Source organism: Calliphora vicina, chromosome 3, assembly GCF_958450345.1.
Source record: "Calliphora vicina chromosome 3, idCalVici1.1, whole genome shotgun sequence".
NCBI lineage: Eukaryota > Metazoa > Arthropoda > Insecta > Diptera > Calliphoridae > Calliphora > Calliphora vicina.
Genome location: NC_088782.1, coordinates 35,006,358 through 35,024,048, shown reverse-complemented (window position 1 = coordinate 35,024,048; position 17,691 = coordinate 35,006,358). Strand labels below are relative to the sequence as shown.

General features: G+C 29.4%; 1 protein-coding gene across 1 annotated transcript; it reads left to right on the top strand.

Moving 5' to 3' along the window:
* Positions 1-80: 80 nt before the first annotated feature.
* On the top strand, positions 81-3,859 carry Hsp83 (Heat shock protein 83). The gene is made up of 2 exons (XM_065503313.1): positions 81-283; positions 1,122-3,859. Exon 2 carries the CDS (start codon positions 1,122-1,124, stop codon positions 3,270-3,272), a length of 2,151 nt encoding a protein of 716 aa, XP_065359385.1. The 5' UTR covers positions 81-283; the 3' UTR covers positions 3,273-3,859.
* Positions 3,860-17,691: the final 13,832 nt, after the last annotated feature.

The following is a 17,691-nucleotide window of genomic DNA, read 5'->3' as shown; positions in this document are numbered from 1 at the left end:
CGGAAGTGCGAGTAGTTTGTTCCAGAACATTATAGTATTTTCCCTTATTTCAGTTTTCAGTATAAATTCAGTGCATGACGGCCAACCGGCATCAGTCTTGAAAGAAAAATTGTGCAAAATACACCGAGAAATCCAAACGGGAGAAAGTCAAAAGAATTTAATTTTCTAAGTATAGAAAACTTAAAAAATATAGTGTGATTGATTAATTTCAATTGATACGAAAAATAAGTTGCATATAAATTACATATTTTTGTGAAAATTTATTAAAAAAAAACACATCAAGGTAAGTTTATAACATTTTGTGCAACAAAACTAAATAAAAAAAAGTGATTAAAAAATATAGAGCGATTATGAATGCACTTTAATCTTTTACTAAAAATCGTGAAAAAAACGTTTTTTTTTTTTGTTAAAAAGTGGAATGTAAATGAAACGTAATTCGATAAAAAAAAGGGTTTCCTTTGAAAATAATATTTTTATACTATACAGTAGTAATATTTAATATATTTAAAATAAAGTGAAATATAAATGCACATGTAATTCGATAAAAAATTTCATTTAAAAAAAAATATTTTAATTATACTATATAGTAGTAATATTTACTATATTTAAAAAATCGATTGTTTTAAATAAAATCTAGTTCTATGACCATGACATTTGAAGAAAAATTTATATACTGTAAATAAACCACCCTATGTGCAAAGAGAAAATAGTTTCTGACTTGCAATTTTTTTTTTTATTAAAAAGTTTCCAATTTTTCATAGATTTATAAAAATTATGATAAAAAATGTTATAACAAATATTGAAAAATCCCTTTAAATCGATATTTAGTTATTTAACTGTAGCGCGAAAAGCGTGGCGTCACTCTTAGAAACCCACTCACCCCATTAGAAAATTGTAGATATTTCTATCATGAGAGTTTTCTCTCAAATAACCCTCACCTACTTCTACTAAAAAAAACGTGTCAGATAATCTAAAAAAATTCAACCCCCTGTAAACACACCACCATATTTAATAAAAAAAAACGTGGGTCATTCAAATTTTAATTATTCGCTTAACACATTTTATTAACTAGTATTTATTCAATGTTTATTAACAATTCTTTTTTTTTCTCTTAATTTTAGATGCCAGAAGAAGTTGAAACTTTTGCTTTCCAAGCTGAAATTGCTCAGCTTATGTCATTGATCATTAACACCTTCTATTCCAACAAAGAAATTTTCTTGCGTGAATTGATCTCCAATGCTTCTGATGCTTTGGATAAAATCCGTTATGAATCGTTGACAGATCCCACCAAATTGGACTCTGGCAAAGAGCTCTACATCAAATTGATCCCCAACAAAGAGGCCGGTACATTGACCCTCATTGATACTGGTATTGGTATGACTAAATCCGATTTGGTCAACAATTTGGGTACCATTGCCAAATCAGGCACAAAGGCTTTCATGGAAGCGTTGCAGGCCGGCGCTGATATTTCTATGATTGGTCAATTTGGTGTAGGTTTCTACTCTGCTTACTTGGTTGCCGATAGAGTCACCGTCACATCCAAACACAACGATGATGAACAATACGTTTGGGAGTCATCGGCTGGTGGTTCATTCACTGTCAAGGCCGACAATTCTGAGCCTATGGGTCGCGGTACCAAGATTGTTTTGTACATCAAGGAAGATCAGACTGACTACTTGGAAGAGTCCAAGATCAAGGAGATTGTCAACAAGCACTCTCAGTTCATTGGATACCCCATTAAGTTGTTGGTCCAAAAGGAACGTGACCAAGAGGTCAGTGACGATGAGGCTGAAGATGATAAGAAGGATGAAGAGAAGAAGGATATGGATACCGATGAGCCCAAGATCGAAGATGTCGGTGAGGATGAGGATGCCGACAAGAAGGATAAGGATGACAAGAAGAAGAAGACCATCAAGGTTGCCTACACTGAGGATGAGGAATTGAACAAGACCAAGCCCATCTGGACCCGTAATCCCGATGATATTTCCCAAGCTGAATATGGTGAATTCTACAAATCCCTCACCAACGATTGGGAAGATCATTTAGCTGTCAAGCACTTCTCCGTTGAGGGTCAACTTGAATTCCGTGCTCTTCTCTTCATTCCTCGCCGCACCCCATTCGATCTCTTCGAAAACCAAAAGAAACGCAACAACATTAAGTTGTACGTTCGTCGTGTCTTCATCATGGACAACTGCGAAGATCTCATTCCCGAATACTTGAACTTCATGAAGGGTGTTGTCGACTCTGAAGATTTGCCCTTGAACATTTCCCGTGAGATGTTGCAACAAAACAAAGTCTTGAAGGTCATCCGCAAGAATTTGGTCAAGAAGACCATGGAATTGATTGAAGAGCTCACCGAAGACAAAGAAATGTACAAGAAGTTCTACGATCAATTCAGCAAGAACTTGAAATTGGGTGTTCATGAAGACACCAACAACCGCGCCAAAATTTCCGATTTCTTGCGTTTCCACACCTCTGCTTCTGGTGATGATGCCTGCTCTTTGGCCGACTACGTGTCCCGCATGAAGGAGAACCAAAAACACATTTACTTCATCACTGGTGAATCCAAGGATCAAGTAGCCAACTCTGCCTTCGTTGAACGTGTCAAGGCTCGTGGCTTCGAAGTCGTGTACATGACTGAACCCATCGATGAATACGTCATCCAACACTTGAAGGAATACAAGGGCAAACAATTGGTTTCCGTCACCAAGGAAGGTTTGGAATTGCCTGAGAATGAGGACGAAAAGAAGAAGTTCGAAGAAGACAAAGCCAAATTCGAAAACCTTTGCAAATTGATGAAATCCATTTTGGACAGCAAAGTTGACAAGGTCGTTGTCTCAAACCGCTTGGTTGAATCACCCTGCTGTATCGTCACCTCCCAGTTCGGTTGGTCCGCCAACATGGAACGTATCATGAAGGCTCAAGCTTTGCGTGACACCTCCACCATGGGCTACATGGCCGGCAAGAAACACTTGGAAATCAATCCCGACCACGCCATCATCGAGGCTTTGCGTCAAAAGGCCGATGCCGACAAGAACGACAAGGCCGTCAAGGATTTGGTAATTTTGTTGTTCGAGACCTCCCTCTTGTCATCTGGCTTCTCATTGCAAAGCCCACAAACTCATGCTTGCCGCATCTACCGCATGATCAAACTTGGTCTCGGCATCGATGAGGATGAGCCCATGACCACCGAGGAAGCCCAAAGCGCCGGTGATGCTCCTCCATTGGTCGATGATACCGAAGATGCTTCTCACATGGAAGAAGTCGATTAAACGCTTAATAATGCAACAACAAACAACATTTAGTGTTATAAGTAGTTTTTAAGTTAACACAACAAACACACACACAAACTATCGTCACCAAACCCATCTCTTGACATGCTATCAATAGCAGTGGAGTGGGGGTTTGTTTGACCTAACAACAACCCACAAATATGTTTGTCGCGTTCTAAGCGGTAATCATAACCATTCATCAAATCATTAAAACTTCATTTTATATTTTATTGTCTTAAGAAGCAGTTGTAAGGTTTAATTTAAAGCAGCAATTCCAAGCCTCCAGTCATAGCTTAACTAAATAAAATTTTTATATTTTATTTTTTTTTTTTTTTAAATTTACTTTTATTCCCATCGATGTATGTTTAGTTTTAAATGGTTACATTGCAGCATATTTTAATTTGATAATTGTAATTGTGTTAAGTGTTCCATTTTTACTATATGTATGTATTTATATTTAAACATGGACAAACTATATTGTTAATTTTATTAATGGTGTAATTTGTTGCCAATGAATTTAACTTGAAAAAAAGAAGAAATTTAATGTAAAAAAAATAAACAAATGAAATGTTTAATAACAACTTAAATTTATTTTGTGGTTTTCACTGTAACACATTTTTGGGACTGCCTGGTATGGGTCAAAAATTGGCTTAAAGTATTCGGTTAAAACTTGGCCGATACCAAAACTAAGAGAAAACGTAGGTTATGGAATTTTGAAGGAGAAACAATGGGTCGATTATGGGTGACAACCAAAATTCGGTTGCGTTGTCAATCATTATGTGATCACTCGAATTTTATACCAAAAATAGATTTTTAGTATAAAATATCTCAAATATATTGATTCGCTTATAAATTCGCAAATACATACTACGATTTTAGGGAAAATAAGCTCAATCTGTAATCACTCATATTATATACCAAAAATCGATTATTATTATTAGTATAAAAAATTCAAATATCTTAAATCGCTAATAACTTGGTAAATACTGTGATTTTTTAAAAATATGAAGCCCCAAAATAAACTAAATAGAAGATTTTTAGGACAAAGTAGTAAATTTGTTGGCAAACCACCGTAAAACGTATTTTTATTAATAGTTGCCATTATTTTAAGCATTAATTCACCGACGAATTCTATTGTAAAAACACAAAAGCCACTGTTAAGCATGTCTGTTATGGTTTGGGTTGCATATTGAGTGCCGGAGTATGTAATTTGCATTTTATCGATGGCAAAATGGACAAATTTGTCTATCTCAACATTTTGATGCAAAATTTTGAGCAAAAAAGTGGGACAGAAAACATCTTTTCCTTTTATGAAGACTACGATACCAAGCTCACGTCAGGTGTTGTAAATTGTTCGTTGATCCATAACTGTCCCAAACTTACAGAAACTGCTGCACAGAGCCCAGACTTTAATTCCTCTTTGGGAGTAATTAGCTAGGAGAGTGCATCAAATAAAATTTAACACGTTAGTTCAGATAAAAGAGTCCTTACTGGAAGCATGGACCTTAATAGAGCCGGAAGTATGCCAAAACATGGTAAAATCGGTATTTATCGCCCACTTTTGAATACCTATTTTACTCTGTCCGATTTTGTGTTTGGCGCAAGAAATTGAGTTATTTTGGTTTTTATGCAAAAGTTTACAGGGAGCTTACTCCCTAATTCGATTCGAAAAGAAAATGTTTTCTAATTACAATGTATGTAGCACACATTTTCGAATATTTTCGTTTTCGGAAGTAACTCAGTAACCCCCCAGTTTTAATTATGCAAATTTTAGTCACATCAAATTTTAGTCACTGTATGTATGATTATAAAAGGCTTATACAACAAAATTTTCATACAAAATCAATTTTACAAAACTGTTTATGAATATGCACAAATGCATATTTTTGGAAAAACCTGTTTAACCATAAATAACCATAACATAAAAGCTGTTATCCTGCTACTAAAACATTTCAATATAATCTTAGGGACTGGCTCACTAAATGCGAACATACATTTTCTTTCTTTTTTTATATTGAAATTTATAACCGATTATGGCCAATAAGGTTGTTGAAAATAAATAATAATAAAAAAAAAATCAATTTTATTTGTTGTTATCAAATAAAAATTTGTCATGTCTCCCCTGAATGGGTTAAGGGTGCATTCTAATGTAATAAGAGGAAGAATGATTTCAACCGGTTATTATATTAGAATGCAACCTTGCAAAACAGCTGGAACCTTTACACAGCTGTTCAAGGGGGTGTCAAGGATGGTTAAGGGGTAGGAAAAGAGGAAAAAAAAAAGATGGCGAGGAAAGAAAAGGCGGGAAAAAATGTGGAGAGTTGGAAAATGAAAAAAAAAGAAGAGGAGAAAGATTTTTTTTAGAGGAGATCGATTTGAGAAGTGAAGAAAAGTGGATGTGATGATGAAAAAATAAAATATAAAAAAATCGAGGAACATTAAAATTTTTTTTTTTTTTTGGAAAAACAAACAGAAAAAAAATAGAAACACGTTATTAGATTGAATTTAAACATTTAAAAGCAAACGAGCACATATTTAAAAGAAAAACACACAATTTACTAAAATATATATTTAAAATACAATTTTTGTTTAAACAAATAAAAATACATTATCTCACACTTATAAAAAAAACAAACATATCTAAAAACACATTTACACATTTAAAAGAAAACATACACTATTTATAAAAAAAAAACACCTATATAATTAAAATACAATGTTTACAACAATGAACTCTTTTACACGTTTAAAAATTAATCATTTAAAATAAAACCATACACACATATTTAAAATACAACATAATACCAACATATACAATAAAACCCGATTGTTTAAAAGAAACAAACACAAAATAACAACTCTAAAATCCACAAATATCACCCAGACCAAAAAGATAGCCCTGGAATCTAATCTGATGAAGGGGAAGTGTGGACAGATTCGGACAGAGTAAACTTTAACTTCGGACATAAACGGACGACAAACTTCTCCCGAACCAATTCGGTTCTAGGTTTCTTCTTATTTTCTGGTGGTGACTCCTCGGAGAAGATGGAGTAGAAAAACAAGGTAAGTGAGATAATTTAAGAACTGTAGGGTGTAGAATAGGGGCAAACCGAAAATAATGGGCCATCGGTTTGCCATGGAAGAGGGTGGGCAGGCCAGGCAGCACAAATTATTGCTGCAGCCAAGGAGGTATAGCATCGTAACATTTTGGGATTGCCTATCACGCAAGTTAGAGAGTGTTTTTCTTTTATTTGATTTTTTTTGAATTTTTAGTCAGTTACTTTTTTTTGCTCACCGACTTGGGATGGCTAGATGGTGAACTTTACGCCCGTCTACCGGCTCAGCCAGGCATTTCCATCATTAATACGCGTTGCCACCTGGTCATTCCCACAAAGGTCTATGACAAAAATGGCGCCCAACAATGGGGGCCCGAAATTCGGGTTTCCTTTCCTAGTTTACTTCCAGTTTTTCATCGAATAGTGATCAACTTTTCCAGCGTAAGTCATACTGATCATGATCGATCAAGGTTTTCAGTATTTGCGACGCTTGGAAAAGTTGATCCTATTAGTTGAAAAACAGGAAGGCTTGCTATTGGTCTTTTCTCAAGGGCATTAGTAAGACATATTACGTCAGAATAAATATTCTGGTAATGTTAGCTACAATGTCCTGGAGAAAAGAGCAACATGCATGAAACATATTTTTTTTATATTTAAAAGTAAAATTAGAACAATAAACTAAAGTTAAAGACTTATATAACCTATTTTCTACCAGAGATAAGACAAGTAGATTAGCTCCATTATAGCTGTTTACTTAGCCGATTTGTGGGGGAAGTAGGAGATATATGTTTTCAACTCCCAGCTTTTTCATTTAATTTTTTTTGGTTCTCTGATGAGCAAGATGGCAATATTGAAATGTTAACGATGTTATACTTCTTTGGCTAAATCTACCCCTACAGTTTAGAAATTAATATACTCACTACCAATTGATCACTTTAAAGTTAAATATATAAATGTGCATACCAATTATAATTGCTAACTACGTTTTTGCTTAAAATATCTATTCTAAATATTTACATTTGAAATTGTGTTTTTTTTTGTTTTTTTTGTTTTATCTATTTAATAATCATTTATTAAAGTTAGAATCTATTTTATTTATTTAGGGAAATTGGGGAGAATTACATAGGTTTCTCATTTGCGCGATTTCGGAAGAGAGAATAGCTTTCCATTATTTAGGTTATATAGGATGGTAGAGACTAGGGCAAGTAAGATGCAGCGAGAATCCGATTCTACTTCCTCTAGGCCTATCCTCGGGGCTGGTAATACACAGATAACTACCACTTCAACTGCTTTAACAACCGCAACTACGACGGCTACCGCAGCTCACGCAGCTTTGAGCGCCAATTCGGCGCAGATTAATCCACACTATGGCCACAGAAATCCGGAAATGGAAATTGAGAACAGTGTGACATCGCCGGATTATAGTAGCCTAACTGCCCAAAACATCCGTCATGAATTTCGCAGCGCTATAGGAACTAACACACAGCCATCACAACCGATACATGGATCATCTGGACCAGAGCTAGTGAACATGATTGAGTCCACATTAGGTCTACAGCAAGTAGAGATGATGCGTAATATGGAGGATAGGCTCCGAGAAATAGTACCTCGGATAGTAGCTGAAAGCTTATGTTCCATATCCAGAAATTCGGGTAATCAACAGGCTGCACAACTGCCACCACCGCCTCAAGTCAGCAGGCAACCACCACCTTTAACAAGAGGCCCTCCGCCTAACGTGTTCCCAAATCAGACTCCAGTTAGGCCAGATATGCATTTTCAACCACATCCTTTACATACCGACAGACAGTTTAATCGCTCCAATTCTAATCAACATATGTCTAATTTGACACCACCAGACAACAATATTACCTTCCAACCCTACGAGATGAGGCCACAGTATAATCATCCACCCCACAACTCAGAATTTTCTCGAAAGCCAGGGCTGGATAAGTGGGGAGTAAATTTTGACGGTACCTCGAAAACGATGGGAGCCCAAGAGTTTGTTTTCAGAGTAGAAGAGATGAGGAAGGATTATGGCAACAGTTGGTCAGAAGTTTTGAGGCACTTCCACCAATTGTTATCTGGTGACGCGTTAGAGTGGTACTGGATGCAGAGGCGTCTCCAGCCCATACACTCCTGGGAAGAGCTGAAAGAGGCAGTTATCAATCGCTTCCGTCGATTTAATAGCGATGTCGAGATTCATCGACAGATTATGGACCGCCGGCAGTATCCTCAGGAATTGTTCGAGGACTTCTACAACACCGTTCTCCGGCTAAGGAGTCAACAGAACAACCCGATAGGTGAAGGCGAGTTAATTGATATAATGAAGATGAATTTAAAGACTTCTATGGCGCAGCTCGTATTCCCTATACGCATGTTCGGTTTAAGTCATTTTCGCACGGAATGTAAAAAAGCGGAGTCGTTGCTACACAGCCAACGACAGGCATACCATAATCGACAGCTAGCTCCTAGGGTTAACGAGATCCAATGTGAGGCAACAACGGAAGTGGACCTAGACGCTATTAACAGTTCGCCCAGATATGTTTGTTGGAACTGTCGACAAGCTGGACATGGGTATATGGACTGCCCATCATCTACCAGGCGCTTATTCTGTTTTAAGTGTGGCATGGAGAATACCGTGACGCCGAAATGTCCGCGTTGTACGGGAAACAGGAGAACGGACCCGCTAACAACTGGGGAGCTGAGTCCGAATCCCGCAGCCCAGTAAATAGACTGGAGGATTTTAAGGGCCTAGAGAAAGTGGATAAAGGTGCGGTCGTTAAAATCTTATTTAATAGTAATGTTAGGATAAGCAAAAAGGCAGGAGAGTCAAAAATTAGGGAGATAAAACCGTTACACTTAAGAGTTAAAGAATACGAAGAGGCTAAGAAAAGAATATTTGGAAAAACGCGAATTGAAAAAGCTAGGGAAAGATTTAGGAAAAGAAAAGAACTTAGGCGTGAGATCGCGAACGTATGCTTATACGAGGGCGAAGATACTCGATTGTATACCCGTATCTCTATCAAAGGGGTAGAGATTGAGGGTCTTTTAGACAGTGGCGCGACGGTAACGGTTCTCGGCGAAGGATGTTTCGACGTCGCCAGAAAAGCGGGGGTCGAAATACATAAGTTTCCGGCTACGGTGAGGACGGCAGACGGTAGATCCCATACCATTCAAGGTCGGTTTATAGCTAAAGTTAAATTTAATAGAATAGAACGGGATATCTCCTTCTATCTAGTACCGACCTTGAAAAGGGCGTTGTTTTTGGGCGTTGATTTTATGAAGAAGTTTAAGCTTATTGTTAATTTAGATAGCTTGACCACAAACGATATGCTATGGAGTGAGGAGGCGGGCGAAAATCCGTCAAATCCCTCCATGCATAACCTTTGTGATCAGGACAGAAAGTTACTAGAGGCGACTATAGCCAAGTTTCCATCTTTTGTGGAAAAGGGGCTTGGGCAAACCGATTTAGAGATACATACAATCGATACACAAGACGCAGTGCCTGTAAAGCAGAGGCATTACCCAGTATCACCTGCTGTGCAAAAACTTATGTACGCGGAGTTAGATAGGATGCTTGCTATGGGAGTAATTGAGGCGAGTCAAAGCCCCTGGAACAATCCAGTGACGTTAGTGCGCAAAGGTACCAAAAACAGGCTTTGTTTGGACGCACGAAAGCTCAATTCTCTCACAGTCAAGGACGCCTATCCACTTCCGCATATAGAAGGGTTGCTCAGCAGACTGGGTGACACGCACTTTATATCTAGTGTGGATTTGAAAGATGCTTTCTGGCAAATCCCACTAGATATACAGAGCCGTGAAAAAACTGCCTTTACAGTGCCGGGGAGACCACTGTATCATTTTACTGTCATGCCTTTTGGTCTGTGTAATGCAGCTCAAAGGCTATGTCGTTTAATGGATAAAGTGATCCCTTCCGACTTGCGCGATCGGGTATTTGTATATCTAGACGATTTACTCATTGTCACTCCTGACTACCACACCCACATAACTATACTTGAGCGGGTTGCCGAATTACTTTCTAAGGCTAAATTAACAATAAACGTAGAAAAATCAAAGTTTTGTTTTAAGGAACTTCGGTATCTTGGATATATTGTGGGCGAAGGCAAATTAAAGCCTGACCCTTCTAAAATATCCTCGATACTCGAATTTCCTTATCCTAAGACGCCCAAACAAGTGCGCGGATTTATGGGGACTACCGGCTGGTATCGGCGATTCATAAAAGATTACGCGACGATAGCTACACCGATTTTCGACACACTAAAAAAATCGAAGACTTTTGTATTTCCCGAAGAAGCGAAAAAGGCGTTTGATGAACTGAAAATAGCACTTACCTCAAGTCCCGTATTACGACACCCGGATTTTGAAAAACGGTTTTATGTTCAGTGCGATGCGTCGGACATCGGTATCGGTGCAGTTCTGTTCCAAAAGAACGAAATCGAAGGTGAACATCCAATTGCATTCATGTCGCAAAAGCTTACGCCGGCACAAAGGAACTATTCCGTGACGGAACGAGAGTGTCTTGCAGTGGTAATAGCAATAAAAAAATTCCGGGCCTATATCGAACTAATGCCATTCACTGTTATCACAGATCACTCAAGCTTGAAATGGCTAATGTCAAATAAAGAGTTGAGTGGTAGATTGGCCCGGTGGAGTTTATTGCTACAATCCTATACGTTCGATATCGAACATCGCCAAGGGAGCAAAAATATCGTGCCAGACACTCTATCGCGATATGACATGGATGAGATCGTAACCGAAGTCAACCGTCTAATTGATTTAGAATCTCCAGCTTTTTCATCGGACGAGTATCGTGAAATTCTAACTGTAATCAAGGATAAGGGAGAACAATTACCAGATTTTCGTGTTGAAAATAATTATATATACAAACGTACCTTACATTACGACGGCAATGAAGTTTCAGAAGATTTCTCGTGGAAACTATGGGTGCCCGCCGAGTTATGTGAAAATATCATAACAAGAGCTCACAATCCACCGACAGCAAGTCACGGGGGATTTCATAAAACACTCAAGCGCGTACGTGAGTATTTCTACTGGCCACATATGACGGTCCAAATCAGGGACTTCGTTGCAAATTGTGAAACTTGCAAAGAAACTAAACCTTGTAACAAAGTTTTTAAACCACCAATGAATGCGGAAACAGTCGAAATCACGCGGCCCTTTCAGAAAATTTACATCGATTTCTTAGGTCCTTACGTGAGATCGAAATCGGGTAACTGTTTTATTTTTATAGTTTTGGATCATGTTTCTAAATTTGTTTTGTTGAAGGCCATGGCGAAAGCTAACAACAAAAATGTTGTTCGCTTCCTAGTGTCGGAAGTATTCCACAAATTCGGCGTACCGGAGGTCATATTGTCGGATAATGGCGTTCAATTCGTGTCAAAAGAGTTTAGGGAAATGACCGAACTTTTTGGAGTACGGCATATGAGGACAGCTATATATTCGCCCCAAGCAAATGCGTCGGAGAGGGTCAACCAATCGATACTGGCAGCAATTAGATCTTATTTAAAGAGTGACCAGAGAGATTGGGATAACCATCTCTCGGAAATAGAGTGTGCACTCAGGTCATCGGTACACACATCGATTGGTATGACTCCATACTTTGCTTTGTTTGGGACGAATATGATTACCCATGGTAGTGTCTATCAATTGGCCAAGAGACTCGAGTTACTGGAGGATGCTGAGGTGAATTTCTTACCGAAACCAATCAAAAACGAAATAATACGGGAGAAAATACGAAAAAACTTGGCAAAAAGTTATGCTCTTCGTGCAAAAGAGTACAATAAGCGCGCGCGAAACGTAAAATTTCGAACAGGTCAAGAAGTATTTCGACGCAATTTCACTCTCAGCGACTCCAGTAAGTTGTATAACGCGAAAATGGGCAAGAAATTTCTCAAATGTCGTATCGTTCGTCCGGTCGGGAATTGTTATTACGAGCTAGAAGACCTGCAGGGGAAATCAATCGGTATCTACCACGCTAAAGATCTGAAACAATAAGTACCTACCTTTTTCTAAATCTTACCAAGTTTTTTTTTTCCACCGTTGTCTGAATCTTTTATTCTTAGACCTACCTTTGTAATCTGACTCGGAATTGTGAGGTTTATTCTCTTTAATATTTCTTTATACTCCCTGTAGTTGCCTCCTACAACATTTTTTTTTTTTTACGCATATAGTTTTAGTTAGTTTTTTAGTTTTTTCTCTTTAGTTCTTTTTAGCTTGTCAAGTTTGAATTAAACATAGTCAACAAGATTTTGGGTTTTGGTCTTTTTATATGGATATTTATTTAAATTAGAAAAAAAAAGGTATTTGTAAGATCAGTGCGATTATGAATTAAACTTATTGAATTTGTTTGGATTTTGTTCTCACTATATACGAGTACCTTTCTAGAGTTTTTTTTGTAGATTTAGATTTATATTAACTTTAACTGAATTTATCTAACAGAGTTAATTTTGTAGTAATAATATAACTTGATTTGGTTATCAGTTTCAAGTTTTTTTTTTTAATTCCTTTACAAAGTAATTCAGAAAATCTTTATCAATTCTATCATTTTCATTGTTTTTGCCTAGTCAGTAATGTCAGAATTTGTGTATAATGTATCATTCGACAATTTACCCAACCAGCAGCTTACGTTTCTAAGTTAGTTACATATTGTAACTGTTATTGTGCCAAAAGTGCGTCTCCTTAAGCCCTAACAGAACTATGCCATCTAGAGACTGGGAGTCATTAGTCACCTAGCACAATAACAAATTCTGAGCCCGGTCTTACAGCAAGTTTAGGCAAAGGTGACGAAATTTACAACTAGTTAATACTTAGAGAAACTTAGCTGACATTATAAACAACCGTGACATAACTGATAGGTTTCATCAAATAGAATGATAGAAAGATTCTGAAATTTAGTTTTTTGTTTCTGTTTTTAGTTTGTCACTTAATATATATGAAAATCAAAAACCAACCCCACTAAATATTTACGCGAAACTTTTTTTTCCTCTAAAAAAATGAAAGGTAAAAGGGTGTAAACATAATACACTCCGAAATTGTTTTAAATATAAAGATAATATCCCTCCCAAACTTTTTATTTGTCGTTAACTGCCGACACATTTCGTTCAGAATACCTCTTAACTATACATATTGTTAACGGACGTATTATTATTATTTAACGACAAAATTATGTCGTTTGGAAAGTTGCGGAAATGGAAATTTACGGAATATTGAATTTAACAATATCTGGGAATAGAGTAAATAATATATGATGACTACAATAACGAGGATAAATAGATTGATGATAGGAAAATGAAAATAAGGATGAAAATGTTTATATCACTCACCAATATCTGATGTTCATATCCATTCCTAGTTAGTCTTGTTGTAAGTGATGTTTTTTATACATTTTCTGAAAAAAGGGAAAGTAGAAGTAGTTAGTAGATGGAGGTAAATGGGATTCAGGAATAGAGGAGATTCTAAATGTCATCAAAATAGTTTAAAATCGAACACGGAGGATACCTACTCAACGGTTAGGAAATTGTAACAAGACACTTCCTCTTCAAAAGTTTATGCTTAAGTCAACAATGCAATTTGGTCGTGGTAGAAAATGAAGTTGTTTTTCTTTTTATGAGTTTTCTTACGTATCAAATAAGCCACAATAGAATCTTTAGAGCTTGCTCTACACGAACTTTTTTTTTATCATACATCTATTCCACCCATTAAATAAATAAATAAATAAATAAATAAATAAATAAATAAATAAATAAATAAATAAATAAATAAATAAATAAATAAATAAATAAATAAATAAATAAATAAATAAATAAATAAATAAATAAATAAATAAATAAATAAATAAATAAATAAATAAATAAATAAATAAATAAATAAATAAATAAATAAATAAATAAATAAATAAATAAATAAATAAATAAATAAATAAATAAATAAATAAATAAATAAATAAATAAATAAATAAATAAATAAATAAATAAATAAATAAATAAATAAATAAATAAATAAATAAATAAATAAATAAATAAATAAATAAATAAATAAATAAATAAATAAATAAATAAATAAATAAATAAATAAATAAATAAATAAATAAATAAATAAATAAATAAATAAATAAATAAATAAATAAATAAATAAATAAATAAATAAATAAATAAATAAATAAATAAATAAATAAATAAATAAATAAATAAATAAATAAATAAATAAATAAATAAATAAATAAATAAATAAATAAATAAATAAATAAATAAATAAATAAATAAATAAATAAATAAATAAATAAATAAATAAATAAATAAATAAATAAATAAATAAATAAATAAATAAATAAATAAATAAATAAATAAATAAATAAATAAATAAATAAATAAATAAATAAATAAATAAATAAATAAATAAATAAATAAATAAATAAATAAATAAATAAATAAATAAATAAATAAATAAATAAATAAATAAATAAATAAATAAATAAATAAATAAATAAATAAATAAATAAATAAATAAATAAATAAATAAATAAATAAATAAATAAATAAATAAATAAATAAATAAATAAATAAATAAATAAATAAATAAATAAATAAATAAATAAATAAATAAATAAATAAATAAATAAATAAATAAATAAATAAATAAATAAATAAATAAATAAATAAATAAATAAATAAATAAATAAATAAATAAATAAATAAATAAATAAATAAATAAATAAATAAATAAATAAATAAATAAATAAATAAATAAATAAATAAATAAATAAATAAATAAATAAATAAATAAATAAATAAATAAATAAATAAATAAATAAATAAATAAATAAATAAATAAATAAATAAATAAATAAATAAATAAATAAATAAATAAATAAATAAATAAATAAATAAATAAATAAATAAATAAATAAATAAATAAATAAATAAATAAATAAATAAATAAATAAATAAATAAATAAATAAATAAATAAATAAATAAATAAATAAATAAATAAATAAATAAATAAATAAATAAATAAATAAATAAATAAATAAATAAATAAATAAATAAATAAATAAATAAATAAATAAATAAATAAATAAATAAATAAATAAATAAATAAATAAATAAATAAATAAATAAATAAATAAATAAATAAATAAATAAATAAATAAATAAATAAATAAATAAATAAATAAATAAATAAATAAATAAATAAATAAATAAATAAATAAATAAATAAATAAATAAATAAATAAATAAATAAATAAATAAATAAATAAATAAATAAATAAATAAATAAATAAATAAATAAATAAATAAATAAATAAATAAATAAATAAATAAATAAATAAATAAATAAATAAATAAATAAATAAATAAATAAATAAATAAATAAATAAATAAATAAATAAATAAATAAATAAATAAATAAATAAATAAATAAATAAATAAATAAATAAATAAATAAATAAATAAATAAATAAATAAATAAATAAATAAATAAATAAATAAATAAATAAATAAATAAATAAATAAATAAATAAATAAATAAATAAATAAATAAATAAATAAATAAATAAATAAATAAATAAATAAATAAATAAATAAATAAATAAATAAATAAATAAATAAATAAATAAATAAATAAATAAATAAATAAATAAATAAATAAATAAATAAATAAATAAATAAATAAATAAATAAATAAATAAATAAATAAATAAATAAATAAATAAATAAATAAATAAATAAATAAATAAATAAATAAATAAATAAATAAATAAATAAATAAATAAATAAATAAATAAATAAATAAATAAATAAATAAATAAATAAATAAATAAATAAATAAATAAATAAATAAATAAATAAATAAATAAATAAATAAATAAATAAATAAATAAATAAATAAATAAATAAATAAATAAATAAATAAATAAATAAATAAATAAATAAATAAATAAATAAATAAATAAATAAATAAATAAATAAATAAATAAATAAATAAATAAATAAATAAATAAATAAATAAATAAATAAATAAATAAATAAATAAATAAATAAATAAATAAATAAATAAATAAATAAATAAATAAATAAATAAATAAATAAATAAATAAATAAATAAATAAATAAATAAATAAATAAATAAATAAATAAATAAATAAATAAATAAATAAATAAATAAATAAATAAATAAATAAATAAATAAATAAATAAATAAATAAATAAATAAATAAATAAATAAATAAATAAATAAATAAATAAATAAATAAATAAATAAATAAATAAATAAATAAATAAATAAATAAATAAATAAATAAATAAATAAATAAATAAATAAATAAATAAATAAATAAATAAATAAATAAATAAATAAATAAATAAATAAATAAATAAATAAATAAATAAATAAATAAATAAATAAATAAATAAATAAATAAATAAATAAATAAATAAATAAATAAATAAATAAATAAATAAATAAATAAATAAATAAATAAATAAATAAATAAATAAATAAATAAATAAATAAATAAATAAATAAATAAATAAATAAATAAATAAATAAATAAATAAATAAATAAATAAATAAATAAATAAATAAATAAATAAATAAATAAATAAATAAATAAATAAATAAATAAATAAATAAATAAATAAATAAATAAATAAATAAATAAATAAATAAATAAATAAATAAATAAATAAATAAATAAATAAATAAATAAATAAATAAATAAATAAATAAATAAATAAATAAATAAATAAATAAATAAATAAATAAATAAATAAATAAATAAATAAATAAATAAATAAATAAATAAATAAATAAATAAATAAATAAATAAATAAATAAATAAATAAATAAATAAATAAATAAATAAATAAATAAATAAATAAATAAATAAATAAATAAATAAATAAATAAATAAATAAATAAATAAATAAATAAATAAATAAATAAATAAATAAATAAATAAATAAATAAATAAATAAATAAATAAATAAATAAATAAATAAATAAATAAATAAATAAATAAATAAATAAATAAATAAATAAATAAATAAATAAATAAATAAATAAATAAATAAATAAATAAATAAATAAATAAATAAATAAATAAATAAATAAATAAATAAATAAATAAATAAATAAATAAATAAATAAATAAATAAATAAATAAATAAATAAATAAATAAATAAATAAATAAATAAATAAATAAATAAATAAATAAATAAATAAATAAATAAATAAATAAATAAATAAATAAATAAATAAATAAATAAATAAATAAATAAATAAATAAATAAATAAATAAATAAATAAATTCACGTATGT